The sequence below is a fragment of the Lepisma saccharinum genome, chromosome 21 (assembly GCF_977018435.1).
Source record: "Lepisma saccharinum chromosome 21, izLepSacc3.1, whole genome shotgun sequence".
In the NCBI taxonomy this organism is placed as follows: Eukaryota; Metazoa; Arthropoda; class Insecta; order Zygentoma; family Lepismatidae; genus Lepisma; species Lepisma saccharinum.
Genome location: NC_139249.1, coordinates 59453219 through 59468229, shown reverse-complemented (window position 1 = coordinate 59468229; position 15011 = coordinate 59453219). Strand labels below are relative to the sequence as shown.

Sequence of the window (15011 nt, the reverse complement as noted above, 5' to 3'; positions counted from 1 at the left end):
CTACTTTTGGCTAATCACGACTATGATAATGAGTGATGATATAATGACATTCATGGAGGGACACTCACAAAGAACACCCATGCACAGACCAGGATTCGAACCTGGGACCCCTGGCTTTGTAATCCAGTATGCTAGTCACGGAATTCGGCTACAGATTCTTGTTTCTTGCAAAGTTATCACATATGTGAGTATTTTTTTGCTATGTGTTTAGTGGAAAGTATATTTGGATTACAATGATTTTGTGTACATCATGTAGATTTAAATACATGTTTTGATTAGAACGTCTCAAAAAATTCCCGATAATGTGGCAAAATTTTCTGGCAACTTCCCATCTCTTTTTCTTAACTTCTGTTAACTTACGACATAATACGGTTAGCTTTTTTATTCTTCTCACATTTTTCATGAGCTTCGTTTTATTATTAAATAATAGGTACCAACCTAAAATATTATATTCAATAAAAACGAATATCACAATTTCTTTTCATGACGGTTGTTAAATAATTCCAATTTGGCTCACCAGGAGCCACAACAGGAACCTGTGAACTACAAATTTCAGAAAACTTGGCAAAATTGTCGGGCAATACAGAGACATTAAAACGAGCATATGGTAAGTTGATAGTATTTGCAAGAATTGACACTTGTTCCTTCGCTTTCAATGGACTAAGTGAAGTTTTTCGGTAGTTGTGTGCTGAAGTAGTGCGTTCGTCACGATAAACAGTATGGTGAGAAGTTTTTCTAACAGAGTCTGAGTCTGGATGGAAAATAAAAATAAACGTGAAAAACTTGTTGACAACACGGTTGCTAAAATCTGGAATGTCCTGGAGGAACTTTCGCTACAAGCATGTCTGAAGAAGGTTTCTGATAAGTTTGAAGTTTTTACTTAGTATATTGGCAGATGTTCTGTACGACAGACATCACCTTTTCCGTGACATATTTACTTTGGTGCCATATCAATTAATCATGTTAGACACGAAACCTTTTCTGTTACTTTTTACTAGTAATTTTCACGTTCAATGCACATAAATAATATTTGTTATTATGATTATCAACCTGTGAATAAACTAATATCACTTCTTCGAATTTTCCCCTCTGTTAAGTTAAAAAATGCTACAACTAAATCTGTTAAATTCTATTTCTTCCTCCATCTTTCGTGATCTTTGTATTACTGTTAAATAATTATTAAATTTATGTACATGCAAACATGTAAAACATGATATTCGGTAAACACAAAGGTATCAGGTTCTTATCACGTTAGCTGTTATACAAAATTCATCATTTAAACTCACATTAGGCCTACTAGAAGAGCAAATTTGTGACCTATCACCCATACAGTTTGGTTCACCACAAGCCACCACTGAACATATGACAATTTATTTATATTAATATTTCATTTCAAGGGTGCAAATTAATGCATAAAGTTAAAAAAAATTAGAAAGGGATAACATTTTTGAGCAGAGCATCAATTTTATAAATTTAATTTACTGCCCTTTGACCTCAACCACGGTTGAAAACCACTACACAAGGCTTGCTTTGTGACCAGGTTTTGCAGCTATTACATCAAATTATCCATGATGCTCTTGAAAGCCAGAATAGGAATACTGTATGCTAAATACAAATATAAAGGGCTTGGATACTAAATTTTTTATATTAGACATAGTTCAAGAAAAAATGATGGTACATTTGATAAGTATGTTAAAAGACGTAGCTATATTTTCTCTCTTCTTTTTTTTTTTTTGGTATGTGCACCTTCGTATGCCAAATTCATTGAAAATTATATAAGTATACTATTGGAACAACAAAAATGAAGTCAAGTAATGCATTTTTCATCGACTTGAGATGCTTTGGGGAAAAAAGCTGAAAAAAGCCCAACCATAAAAGCCACGGAATAAAGCTTTTTTTTTTCAGACCACTTCCAACTCTAGTTAAAATTAAATACATCAAAATGTATGTAATTAACCACAAATTAAGTTTTCTGCGCATTGTCAATTATCTTAATTTACAAAGGAAAATATACACAGATAAGTAGCATAAAAGGTCTGGCTGCTCAGTCAATATTTTGGGAAGCAATAACATGTAAGCCATTCGGAAAGTAAAGAACATTGCGCTCACAGTCCATGCAACTGGCTGGTCATTTGTTCATTGTGTTCAGTGTGGTGCATACAGTTGCCTCCTGCAATTGGTGGCACCAACCAAACTGTAGCAATGAACACGCTGACTGCAAATCAGATGCAAGGTGTGGCATTTGTTTTTTTGCATTTAAGCCAGCAACATACATTGGAGACTTGTTGCAATCTATGTTAAATGAGTCATGAATGTGGCAAGTGTGCAGAAGTGGTGTACAATATTGAAGAATGGGCGAACAGGTGTTCATGACACAGATCAATCATGGGAACCCCTCTGGCATCGTGGATACACTTGAAAACAAAAATTGGACTGCGTCATTCACGGGAATCAATGCTTCACATTTAGGAAGGTGCATGAATAATGTCCGATTTCACATACAGTTGTGTACAAAATTGTCAGTGAACATCCCTCTATCACAAAATCTGTGCACTTTGGTTACTGACAGATGACCACAAAGTTAAGTTGTGAGAATAGGAGCTGCATTGATGTTCTTGGAGCATTATGAGCACTACGGCAATGCGTTCATTGACCAAACTGTTACAGGGGATGAAACACTGAGACTACACTACACTCCCAATAGGGAGCGGCATCATGCTCGGTCGCCGCAAAAACCATGGAAATTAAAACTGCGTCATCTCAAAATACTGATGGCCTCTGTTTTCTGGGACCATCGTAGGGCACTACTCATTGACTTCATACCCCGTAACACAACCATCAATAGTGATAACTACTGTGCTACTCAGGCCCGTAGCTAGAATTGATCTCTAGGGGGGGCTCACGGGTTATCAGGGGGGCTTTGTAAACCAAGTCTATTTTTCAAAAGGTTAAAAGTATTAAGGGGTGTCATTAACTTATATAAAATTTATAAATATCATAGAGATACTACATTTTTCAACATCTTTTAAACCATCTCTTGGAGTGTTAATTGATTGAAACTGATATGATCCCTTACAATAGAGGTTCCCAAACTTTTTTGTTTCACAGCGCCCATAGTGTTTCAAGAATTTTCCGCGGCACCCTGGTCAGAATGTACGCCTATCAACAGCCGGGAAGGAATAACCTGGCAGTGAGGTCATTCCCTGCTAAGTCAGCGTTGCCAACTACTATGAAAGGAACCATGACACGAGTAAGAGTATGAGCAGTAAAGATCGCGGTGCAAACTACCAATCTTCAATTTAATGTTAGCACTGCTAATGTTTCTTTCATGTTTGTTTATTTTAATTATTTCATATAATTCAGCTTTCAGCAAACCTTCTGCATGCGGAATATTGTGAGATGACAGCCACGACTTCATTTCATCCTTCCTGCTGTTTGACGATGGGATTTTTTTCCACTAACTTGTTGTGGTACGGAGCATTGTCACACACAATAACAGAGTTTGGGGGCAGATTGGGAAGAAGCCTTTCCTCGAACCACAACATAAAATTGTTAGTGTTCATCTCTCCATGATAGTCCCCAGAAGTTGTTCTTGAAAGTAACACTAACTTCGCCCCCTCCACAAATCCACTTTCACCACCGGCATGCACAATAATAAACCTGGGATCCTTTCCTGTTAGCACATTTACCCCCCCCCCCCCCCCGAATCTTTGGTATCCAACAAACTTTGGGGACAGTGTGATGTGTGTTCACAAAACTTTCATCCATGTAAATAAAAGACCAGCAGTTTGCCCTCTGCGCAGTTCTTTAACTTCACGCAAAAATGATCGCCCCCTGCAACGCAACGATGCTGTTTCGTTCAAGGAGTAGCTTCCTGCTTCTTACAGTATGCTTTTTAAATCTAAACCCTAATTTTCTTATGATCATACGCAACGACCAACGCGAACCCTTAAAATTAATATTTTCTTGCAGTTCCTTCATCAGTTTATGTACGGTGAGAAGAATGCCTTTCGTGTATAAATCATGGATTGTTCGGCACATCAAAAGAATCCAGATTTGTGACACGTTGCTGGACATTCGGTCGGTTTTTGCCCGCCATTGAAAAAGGTTTCCTGCTCGCACTCGCAACACTATTGTCTTTCTCCTTCAAAATTCTCCACACGGATCTTTCACTGACACGTGTCGCCACGGATGTTCTGTGAACAGCTGTGGTTTTGTTTTCATCGCAATCAAAGTACTTATACACAATGAAAACTATTTCTCTTGCCTCGCTGTGGAAGGGCTTACCTTTCTTTACGCCACTGCTCATTGTACAACAATGACAAAACCAGCAAAAAAAAAACTCCCTAACAAAGAAACAAAATAGACTGCAATCCCTCGCTCGTAGCTGCGGTTTGTTAGACTAATGTAGCAGTGTGGGGGTTTGCACGCCTGCATCACCCCTCAGAATGATTTCGATTGGTTTGCACGTCACCTTGTCGTGCGCTCTAGCGAATAGCCTTCGCTTCTGGAAGGAGAGGTGAAGGTGGGAGATGACGTCACCAAGTTATTCCTTCTGCGCTGTAGCACTTGCAACGCCAAATTAGTGTGGTTAGGTTGCTTGCTTTAGTTAAAAAAAATTATACACAGTTTTCAAATTCAGAAACATTTTACATGTAAAAAAGTACTAAATGAGCAAATATTTGGAACAATATAATCATTTCAGTGAAAATAATGTAGCATTTCACGGCAACCCTAAAACCCAGCCACGTCGCACCAGGGTGCCGCGGTGCACACTTTGGGGACCACTGCACTCTCAATACTACAGATGATACAGACATGTATATCACACACAAAAGAACGCACAATATTCAATCACATTGCCTACAGTACATTTCACGCCCGGCTGAAGCAATGACACTCCCCTTCGTTCCCAAATCTTGAGAGCTGTTGACCTTTGATGCAGATGCGAAGGGAATTTGCATGACGACATCAAAGTCACAGATTCTGTCTAAACGGGAGGTCGCAACAGGGACAGTGAAGGTACAGATAAAGAAGACCCCTTATGAAAGAACTTACAAAGTCTAGATAATCTTCAAAATATTTGCAGCTACTTAGACTTCTGCTCATAAACAAGATGAACGAATGTAATAGCTGCTGTTCATGTTCTGTGGATTTATCTTTAAAATTCTCACTCTTCACTGGAAACAAATTACACAAAATAGTTTTACCCAATGTCAATGGGGGCTGATGGCAGTGCCAAGGGGGGGGGGGGGGGGGGGGGGCTGGCCCCTGCCTGGCTAAGGGCCTGGTGCTACTCTTAGATGTCTTCGTCAGGGTATTCAGAACTGCCTCAGAGGCAAGCTCTCTCTCATTGATGACAATGTACACCCGCAAAGCACCAAGCAGACCGAGACCTTGCTGCGTGATGAATTGCACTGGGACACATTTGATCATCCTCCCTGTACTATGGACCTGACACCTTCACACTTTTTCCAAAGACCTTGTTTACAGACCATGAGGATCTGCAGGATGCTGCCATGTTCTTTACTTTCCTAATGAGGCAGTATTACTAAAATTATTATGTCTCGTGTGCAAGACATCTTGATGATGATGATGACTACATAGCAATACAAATATTGTTTCTTCCTTAGTTTCCTCAGATACTTCAAAGCCAAGTCCTGTACAAAACAAGGATGTAAATTGTTGTTTGGCACATACCAAACTCCAGACACCAGTTTTAGGGACTACATAATCCTTACACTCATAAATAGGGTGCAGATGTTTTAATGTGATTTGATTTATTTTACTTCGCCTTTCTGCCAGTTTTGACTAATCATGAAGATGAAGACGAGTTCAATATGATGAAATTGATAGAATTGTTGTTTTATGTCCACTTTATGCACCGAAAGCCTAATCAGGACTGGACCTACAGTTTAAAGTGGGATCCAAACTTCTGTGCCATGTGCCTCTACCAGGTATCAAACCCAGGACCCCTTGATTACAAGACAACAATGGTATGTTGATCAACGGACACTCACAAAAAGCACCCATGCCCAGGCTGGGATTCGAACCCCGGACCTGTAGAAACTTTGGTATGTTAGTTGCCACAAATATGGATTTCTAACAACATGCAATCAGTAACTGAACAAAGTATAATAACAGTCCCCATGGTAAATCTGGGGTATCAATTTCAAATCCATTGGAGCTGGAAGTCTCTCCCCATATTCCATATGCTGCCAACTACAAGCAAATTTTTAAAGTCAATATTTTTTTGGCAAATTTTGCATAAATTTTACTGGTGAAAGATTTTAAATATCCATGCTCTAGTGCAAAACTCAGTGTGCTCAGGTAGTACAGCAAGAATGCACAATAATATGGAGTGATGCACACATCTGGACAAGAAAATAAGAAGCATTATGGGTTTGTGAAAATACGTATATGAAGGAGTGGATGTGCAAGTTATGCTGTACCATTCTTGATAACAATACATAATGACTGCAAACATCAAGAATGTTTTTTCCAAATATACAATGCCCAACAACTGCCAGCAAAGTACAAAAAATAAAATACAAGTACTGCACCAAAACTTAATGTAAGTTGGTGTGTGGTAAATACTAAAATGCTTCTAATGATATAAGATGCTTGTCTAACTCTTACCATTAGGAACAGATATGTTGGCTCCATCCAATATTGCCTGAGCCAGTTGAAATTCCTGAGCTTCTGCCGCAGTGGCTGCTGCACGGAGAGCATCCCAAATCTCCTTGCGTCCATCGAAAGCAGGAGCAGTGTCCCAGAATTCATCTCGCTTGCTACGAAGTTGTCCATCAGTCAGAGGTACATCTGATTTCCATCTAATCGGCTCATGTACAAGAGGATGATTTTTACCTATGGCACCTAAACAAAAGCACATAAAAGTATTCTGAGAGAACCGTAAATCTCAACATATTATTAAAAAACAACTGAAGATCATGGTACAACTGCCCTTTTAGGGCCGAGGCCTATCAAATTGTTTTTCAGTGAATGATGTGTAGCAAGCATAGAGTTATATTATTAACACAATTAAGAGTGTATTTTATGTTATACATATTTATAAGGGGTAATCCTGCACAATTGGGTTGTATTAATACGCATGCGCGAGATCCATGCATTTCACGAGACGGAAGATGTACAACGTTGCCAGATCTCTTTGCAGCGTGTTCGCTGCCATTAGGGGTGTGTAGGGGGCAGCACCCACATTAATGAGCAATTGCACATTCCAATATCTACCGGTATCGTGGGTATTTCTTGTTGGCCGAGTCTGCTGCCACGCACGTGTCAGCAGTAAGAATAAGCATCAAATTTGCTGCTGCCACGTAATTCGTCTGCTAAGAGGATGTTACAAATCTTAAGAACATATTAAGACGAGAGAAATGCAAGTTTATGATTAGTGGGAATGAATTTACAGGTAATGTAGAACCTTTTTCTTTAGAAAGCATTTAGCGATATTATTTTAATGCTAATAGATCTTAACCTAACTACGAGAGCATTTAGGTTTATTATTAGAAGAATGCTGAGGGAGCTAATCTTAAAACATTTTTGTGAAAGTAATCGCTACAACTTTACAGTATGTGTTACAGACGTAATTGCATACATAGCATGATGAAATCACGATAAAACAAAGAACGAGTCTACTGCCACGCGCATCTTTTTTGAGGTTCCAGCACAAAAAGAACGTGGCAGCAGACACTGCCTTTGCAGATTTTTGCGAGGTGGAAGATCTCCATCGTTGCCAGTTCTCTTCTTTTTGGCATCTTCGCTGTCATTAGGGGTGTGAGGGGAAGATTTTTTTGGGTCGGGACGGGAATTTTTTAAATCCCGATATTCCCTGCATTCGGGATGTGAAAAATTAGCCATTTCCGGACTAAGTCGGGAAATTTTCCGGAAAGGAAGGGATAGAAATTTCCCGAACAATTTCCGATAATTTTCACACACTTCATTTTAAAACGACCATTTGGCATTTCTCGACTGCTTATAATAACGAAAAGTCGGGAAATATTTTCCCGAATTCGGGATCGGAACGGGAAATTTTTTCCCCGATATCCGGGTCCCAACTTTTCGGGATCCCGCACACAGCATTTACATCATTTGAGGGATGTGCGGGATTCCGAAAAGTCGGGACTGGGATGGCGAAAAAAAAATTCCTGTCCCGATCCAGACTTTTCGGGATCCCGAGCAGTCGAGAAATACCGAATGGTCATTTTAAATAGTCGTTCTTTGTGTACAAGAAATGAGAAAACAATCAACTAAGGTGAAAATGATGTGTACATTTCGAGATTTTCAGATATTCGGGAAATTTCAAACATTTCCCGTCCCCATCCCGTCCCGACCCAGAAAATTTGGTCCCGCACACCCCTAATTATTATATAAAGATTTTTTTCTTTTACCTGGAATCCTAAAATTTATTGTCTTCCAATTTTCAAATTATACATCTGCATTTAAACAGCATTACATTATTATATACACATTGAACAAATGTTACCTGGAATCGTAAAATATATTGTCTTCCAATTTTCAGTTTCACGTTGCTTAATGTTTCTACGAATGCAGAAAGAGGAGAAAATAAGCTTGCATAAATAGAATTTTTGAATAAATATGTATTTATTTTAATTACTAAAAGAGATATAACAACTTTCTTATACTCGGATTTGGAGCTATTGTTCATGTAAGGAAATGTTTATTATATTTATTTTGTGATTACACGACAACATGTTACAGGTGGACCATTAGTTCCTCTAAGTAATATACGGAATTTTCCTTGCACTTGAATAGCCTACGTTATGAGATGTAAAATTTGTTTGCATTTTCCCGAATGGAAAGAAATATTGAAACAACAGTGGCGCTTGTCCTCTTGGATGTAAATTTTGCACAAAACAAATAATATTCGAAGTAAAATATGTGTCATTTATATATCGGGAGGAGAGAAAGCTTTACCAAGTAAAATGCAACGTGCTCGGTTCATAAAGCTTCGACATGTTCACAGACTCACGTAGTGTGCTGAAAAAAAAAAGATAATCAAAACAATATGTTCATAAATTTATGTAAATATTGTGTACATAGACGGTCATAGTTTCATGTATTATTTTTTTCTCTCTTCTCTCTTGTTATTTATTCACAGTGTATTATGTTCAACATAATTGGGAAATGTATCCTGTGCTGAACAAATAAATAAATAATAATAATAATAATATATACACTACAACAAAAGTTACATGATCTGTTCCATTCTGCGGATAACATTGAATTGCAATAACACTTGGCTGGATGCAGTAAAGCGAAATGGTAATATTTTTATACTCCCTCTTCATCCCAACGCAAGTTTTACAAAGATATCAACAAGAAAATGTAAGCGGGTCTATTTTCGGTTTGTATCAACACTCGATTGTTCTCAAGTTACTTTTCTCTGATCGTACAATTAAACAATGTTACAATATGCTATTGCAGTCATTTAAGGCAAATTTAAAGAAAAAAATACATGGTATTTTAAACAGTAAATAACAATGACACACGATATATGGAAACAAAGAAGAATGGAAGAAATATTTATCATTGTTCACCTCGTTGTGCATGCTTCTTCTTTATTATTATGGAAACAGGATTTTACGTATTGATTCTCCCGTCTTGCCGCATACGTTCACTTGCAACACATTTTACAAGCAAATATTCGTTAGTAGAGCCATGTTACAACAGCTGAACTACGGTCAATGTCTGCTGATCGGAGAAAAATCGCGGATCAACTTTGATCGCAGGGACTGAATCTCAGTTCAACTTTTATACAACACAAAATCAGAGTTCAGCGTGACTGCAAATCAATTTTACTGGCTAATCGAGTATCAACTGTTTTATACAATCGGGCGTTACACTCAAGGTAACTTAATATATAAGGTAGCGCCATCCGAAAATTGCCGATCATGCACGAGCGCGTGACGTCATGTGGGAGGATCGGTTATGCTCGGTGCCCCTTCGGTTATGTTCGTTCGAGGCTTGGCCGAAGCAAACGGCCGCTATCATTTCTATGCGAGTTTCAGAGAGGGAAAGTGTTTCATTACTTTGAGGGGTAAATATTAATTATCATACTTCGGGACGGTATTGAGGTATTCCTTTAATGATTAGTAACATAATTAAAACATGCTACTTTTAAAAGAGGGAAAATTGCACATGGAAACGTATTGTAAAAATTCATGTTTCCTGATCGATATATTACAAAGAAGGTTGTCCGTGTTCTCATTAGAATTTCAGATTTCATCATTTCATAAATCGTATTATGATTTTAATAAGAAACGTTACATGCTAAAGAAGAATTGCATAGTGAAATAGTTACAAAGAAAGAATTGATTGACAGATTTGGTTTATTTTTGCTTTTCTGTCTTGTTTTAAATGTGAAAGGAAAACCCATAAGAGGTAGTCCCCCCCCCCTTCGATTTCTTTCTTTGTTTCCACAAGCAGGCCTCCTTGGCGTAGTAGTTAGCACATCGCACTTCAACGCCAGAGGTTTGAGTTCGAATCCTGACTTGGGCATGGATGTTTGTGAGTGTTCATTCATCATTTCATCACTCATCCCTATCTTCGCAAATTAGCCAAAAGTGGCACAAGAAGCGAAGTAAAATGAAGCAAATCAATCAATCAATATTTGTTTTCACATATACTATCACATTTACTAAATTCTCAATTTTCTCATTAAGGAAAAATCAATGTCTTACCCGATTGGATTCGAATCCGGGACCCCTGGCGTCGAAGCGCGATGTGCTAACCACTACGCCAAGGATATCGACAGAGGCCTCCGAGACACTACGGGCCTCACCGAACGTCACAGGAGTACTATCGGATTATAAATTATGGATATTAGAGTTTGGATAATAAATAAATAAATTATATAATCTATAAATAAAAAAACACCCGTTCTTTATTTATAGAATCTCAAAGAGAGCGATAGTTTGCTAAACTAAAAAATAATCCTATTTTGTTCTCACGATGATAAAAATAGAAGGCATAATCAAAAATAAATTGGTAACTATAGATTGACACAGAATTGAATAAGCTTAATTTTGATGTAACTCTTTTTTATGTTGTTCTACTGATTAACTTTTAATTGGAGTCCAAACTTGAATATCCGTAATTTTTAATCCGATAGTACTCTGGTATAATCTATTTACAACATTTAACACAACGCAGTAAAAAGCCTAATATATAGTTTTCTGACTGAATAATTCCTTCTTATTCATTCAGAACGTTGCAATCATTTCCAGGAACATTTCAAATTTTACATAACATCAGAAAGTATTAAAATTATACTGATATACTTAAAATCCAATCTTTACCATTCTCCATAATGTAACTTTATTTTTGACATTATCAAGTGAAAGAAGCAATATACGAGCTAGATAAAATTTTACTCTGCATTTGAAACTTACTCTAAATTCGAAAGAATTCCCAACCTTGTTCATATATTTATTTACTGTACAATAATTTACGTACGGATCAAAGTTCCACATGCAAACATTTTTTGGGAAGTTTTATGTGGAGGAAGAATGATGAAATAGTTTGTAAGATAGTAGTTCCAGACTTTGAAAACGCAATTCCAGTTTGTAATTTGCAGATATTTTTAATTTCTCTGGTTCAAATTTGGCTGCAAGTTATCGTTGTCATAGTTCTAAAAAGTATTTTTTCGTATTAAGAACTTTACATACAAACGCGTGCAGAAGACGAGCCAAAGTGTACAAGTACTAATTTAACTAACTTAACCTACTCTAAATACTTGATGAGTGCTAAAAAATAAGGAACATCAAACTTAAATGTCTTAACCTATTAAATTCAAGCCTATAGAAATAGATTTCTGCTCACACGGTAAATGAAACGCTTTGAGAATATCTATGAAAATATCTTAGTTTAATTAAACAATAAAGGAGAAAAGTTACATGAACTCACAATGATTGACCGTGCAACTGTACGAATCATTATTCGTTAAAGGACTTTGTCCGCAGATTTTCCATTTCCATTTCCATGTCTGAGTTGTATAACCGGAAAATATACTCCAAGGCTGATATGCGACACACATTTGTACATTAACGAAGTAACTTGCATTACACTAATCTTAGATCTTGCTCTTTTTGACAGAAATGTACTACAAAGAAATAATGTAACATCCATTGGTTTATATTGAGTACAAGAGTACAAAATTATTCACAATATATTTGTGAAATACCAAAATTGAACAAAGTTGCAAAAATTTCAATGATGGGTGTAATATTCACTCATGCAATATTTACCATCGTGCATACAACGCTATGTAACTCGAATTGAAGATGTACTAAGTGAATTTCATTTCGAGAAATGCCCATTTCCGACAACGTTTTTCACAATAATGTGAACATACAAATCACAATCAACATCGGTCTGTGTTAAATGAAATTGTTAATAATTATAAATCCGACTTACATAAAATGTACATAACAAATCAATTAGGCTCACTACGTACTTCGCACTAGTTGAACACATTTTCAAGATATTGATGACTTTTCTTGTGGTACTGTCGGTTAGGTTACGTTGTAGATTTTGAACTTCTTTATTCAGTTATAGCAGGTTGATAGAGGTTGTTTGTAATATTTAATTTATTTGCTTCATTATGCAGATGTGTGTTCCTCCTTTGTAAACGATTGAATATGTTTTCCAACAACGAACCATTGCTTGCAATTTGTGCATATACCTTTGTCTATATATTTTTCTCTTTTCTGGCAGCACAGTCTTTAGCTTGTTTAGGGCACGTCTCCTTATTGCATATCTTTCGTAGCGTACATCTCTGTAAACCTTATCAACACGTCCTACAAGCGAATCATATTGTGAAGATAAGTGTTTAGGAGAACTACTCCATTTCCTCGATTATTTGGTACTAAAGTAATTGGGTGTAATTTTAGCGATGGCACTGCAGTTGGCTTCAGCACGTTCTTTGGTGGAAAATACAGAAATTCTGCTTTTAGATCTCGCACATAGTCTTCTTCACAATAATTGGCACTGCACACTTGCATATTTTTTTTACATTTCGTCTACAAGCATGAATCCACTGTTTACTTATGCAATTATCGACTGGAAATCTATGATATTTTATGTCAGTTCCTTTAGTTTTCTGGTTATAGTTTTCATAGCTTGCTACAGCACAATTAGACATGATTGCAGTCTACAAGTACAAAAATACAATAAAAATAAATTGAACGCTACATAATCAACAACCTGCTTGTTCCGATTTTTGCGACGTGTTAGTAGCTAAATGTACCCCACACCAAACTTACTGCACATAGCAACGAGCACCGTCAAACCATTACCTTCTCTCAAGATGGTCTTGGTCAAACCCGATCCTCCCAGATGACGTAATGCATACGTACTTCACATAGCAACGAGCACCCCCTGCGTTACACTGGGTACTGATTACTAACACATATTAAAAATTCACTGAAAATGGTAGTGTGGGGGAACTGGTTTCTCCAGATGAATTCATGCAAGTATGAGGGAAACAGGGCTTCAGATGTACCAAACTGGCGTCTAATTTTCCTTTTTGCTCTCATCCACATGTTCTCAACATTTTGTGTATGGACCTGTGCATCATTGGGGTCTACAAAGTTTTCTTGGTGGACCACAACCTGATGTTCGTAGACGCCGCCTCCAATTTCGTTTATACGGTTGTAGGCTCTCCAGGCATCTGACACAATGATAGTGCCAGGTAGTATAAACCTGAAAGAGGTATAAAATGTTTTTAACACTAGAACGGCGAAGGATTTGATAGCCCGTAGAACAGCGGAAAGGGACCATTTTGACCCCTCATAAGGAATGCATTTAAAATTATAATTATTTTACAATGGGAACATATTTTTATTTTGTATTATTTTTTGCGCTTTAGGTATTATAATCACAGTGTTTAGGTGGGTTTATGATATATTTTGATATCAAATAAAAATGATAATCGTCAACAACTGAATACTCCAGAATACGCAACATTTCACTACGGGAAACTGCTACTTGATGCCAATGTCCATGAAGACTTTCTCCTACCCCCCTTGAAGAGGTCTGTTCTTAACAGCCTCTTTTTCGCGAGAGGCTTGGATTGTAAATTTGTGACGTCATCGCGGACGCAAGCTTTCCCTCTGCCTTGAAAAACTCATTTGAAAACAACGATGAGTTGTCAATATTTTCCAATAGTTACAACTAATTTTTGACTCATTATATCGTTTACTCACTATAAGGAATTGTATTATTGTATTATTATTACTATTGTCTTTTGTATTTCTAGTTACACTTTTTTTGTATGCAACTAATTCCTATGTATTTTTTCTTAATTTTTTTGTATGTTATTTTTTTATTACGTTTAGCTTACTGCTCCATAAGTTTATATCATCTCATATGTATTATCATATTGACAAGGGTTAGGTGGCAGAGCAGCCCTTGGCTGAACCTCGCCCGCTGAATAAAGAAAATTTATTATTATTATTATTATTATTATTATTATTATTATTATTATTATTATTATTATTATTATTACTTTATTTCTGGGGCATGGCATAGATAGAAATATGTTTCGGGAAGAGTTCTTGGACGCTGCTCAATTATATCACATGTAATAATACTCGCAAAATTGTCTTGATATTACAATATCTGCCAATAATACTATAAGACCAAAAGCGTTAAATGGTCGACTTTCGATCTCGCCACCGAAGTTCCCGTGTCTTGGCCTGGACATGCTTGTTCTTCTCCAATTTCATCCAATTATCACTCATCGTTGCGATTAACCAAAAGTGGTAGAAATAATTATGGATTAGCTATGTGAATAGAGGCCGGGAGGGCGTCTGACTGCTACGAGACAGAGTTCGATCCCTTATGTGTGTGATCTAAGGTCGGAAATTTTCCGGCTTTGTCCCTGCATGAAGCGACTTTGGGGTTCATCCAGCCTCAAATAATTGGGTTCTTGGGGACAACCCTTGGGGTGGGCTAAGTCAGCGGGAGCGTGA

The 15011-nt window shown here is 37.2% G+C and overlaps 1 protein-coding gene across 1 annotated transcript in view; it reads right to left on the bottom strand.

Annotated features, from left to right (window-relative positions):
* LOC146004325 (ubiquitin domain-containing protein 2) overlaps nt 1-15011 on the bottom strand; it is an 80156-nt gene that overhangs the window by 29159 nt on the left and 35986 nt on the right. Inside the window, exon 2 of the mRNA XM_083143083.1 lies at nt 6640-6876. Coding sequence (XP_082999209.1) covers nt 6640-6876 — 237 coding nt within the window. The remainder of the gene's footprint in view (nt 1-6639; nt 6877-15011) is intronic.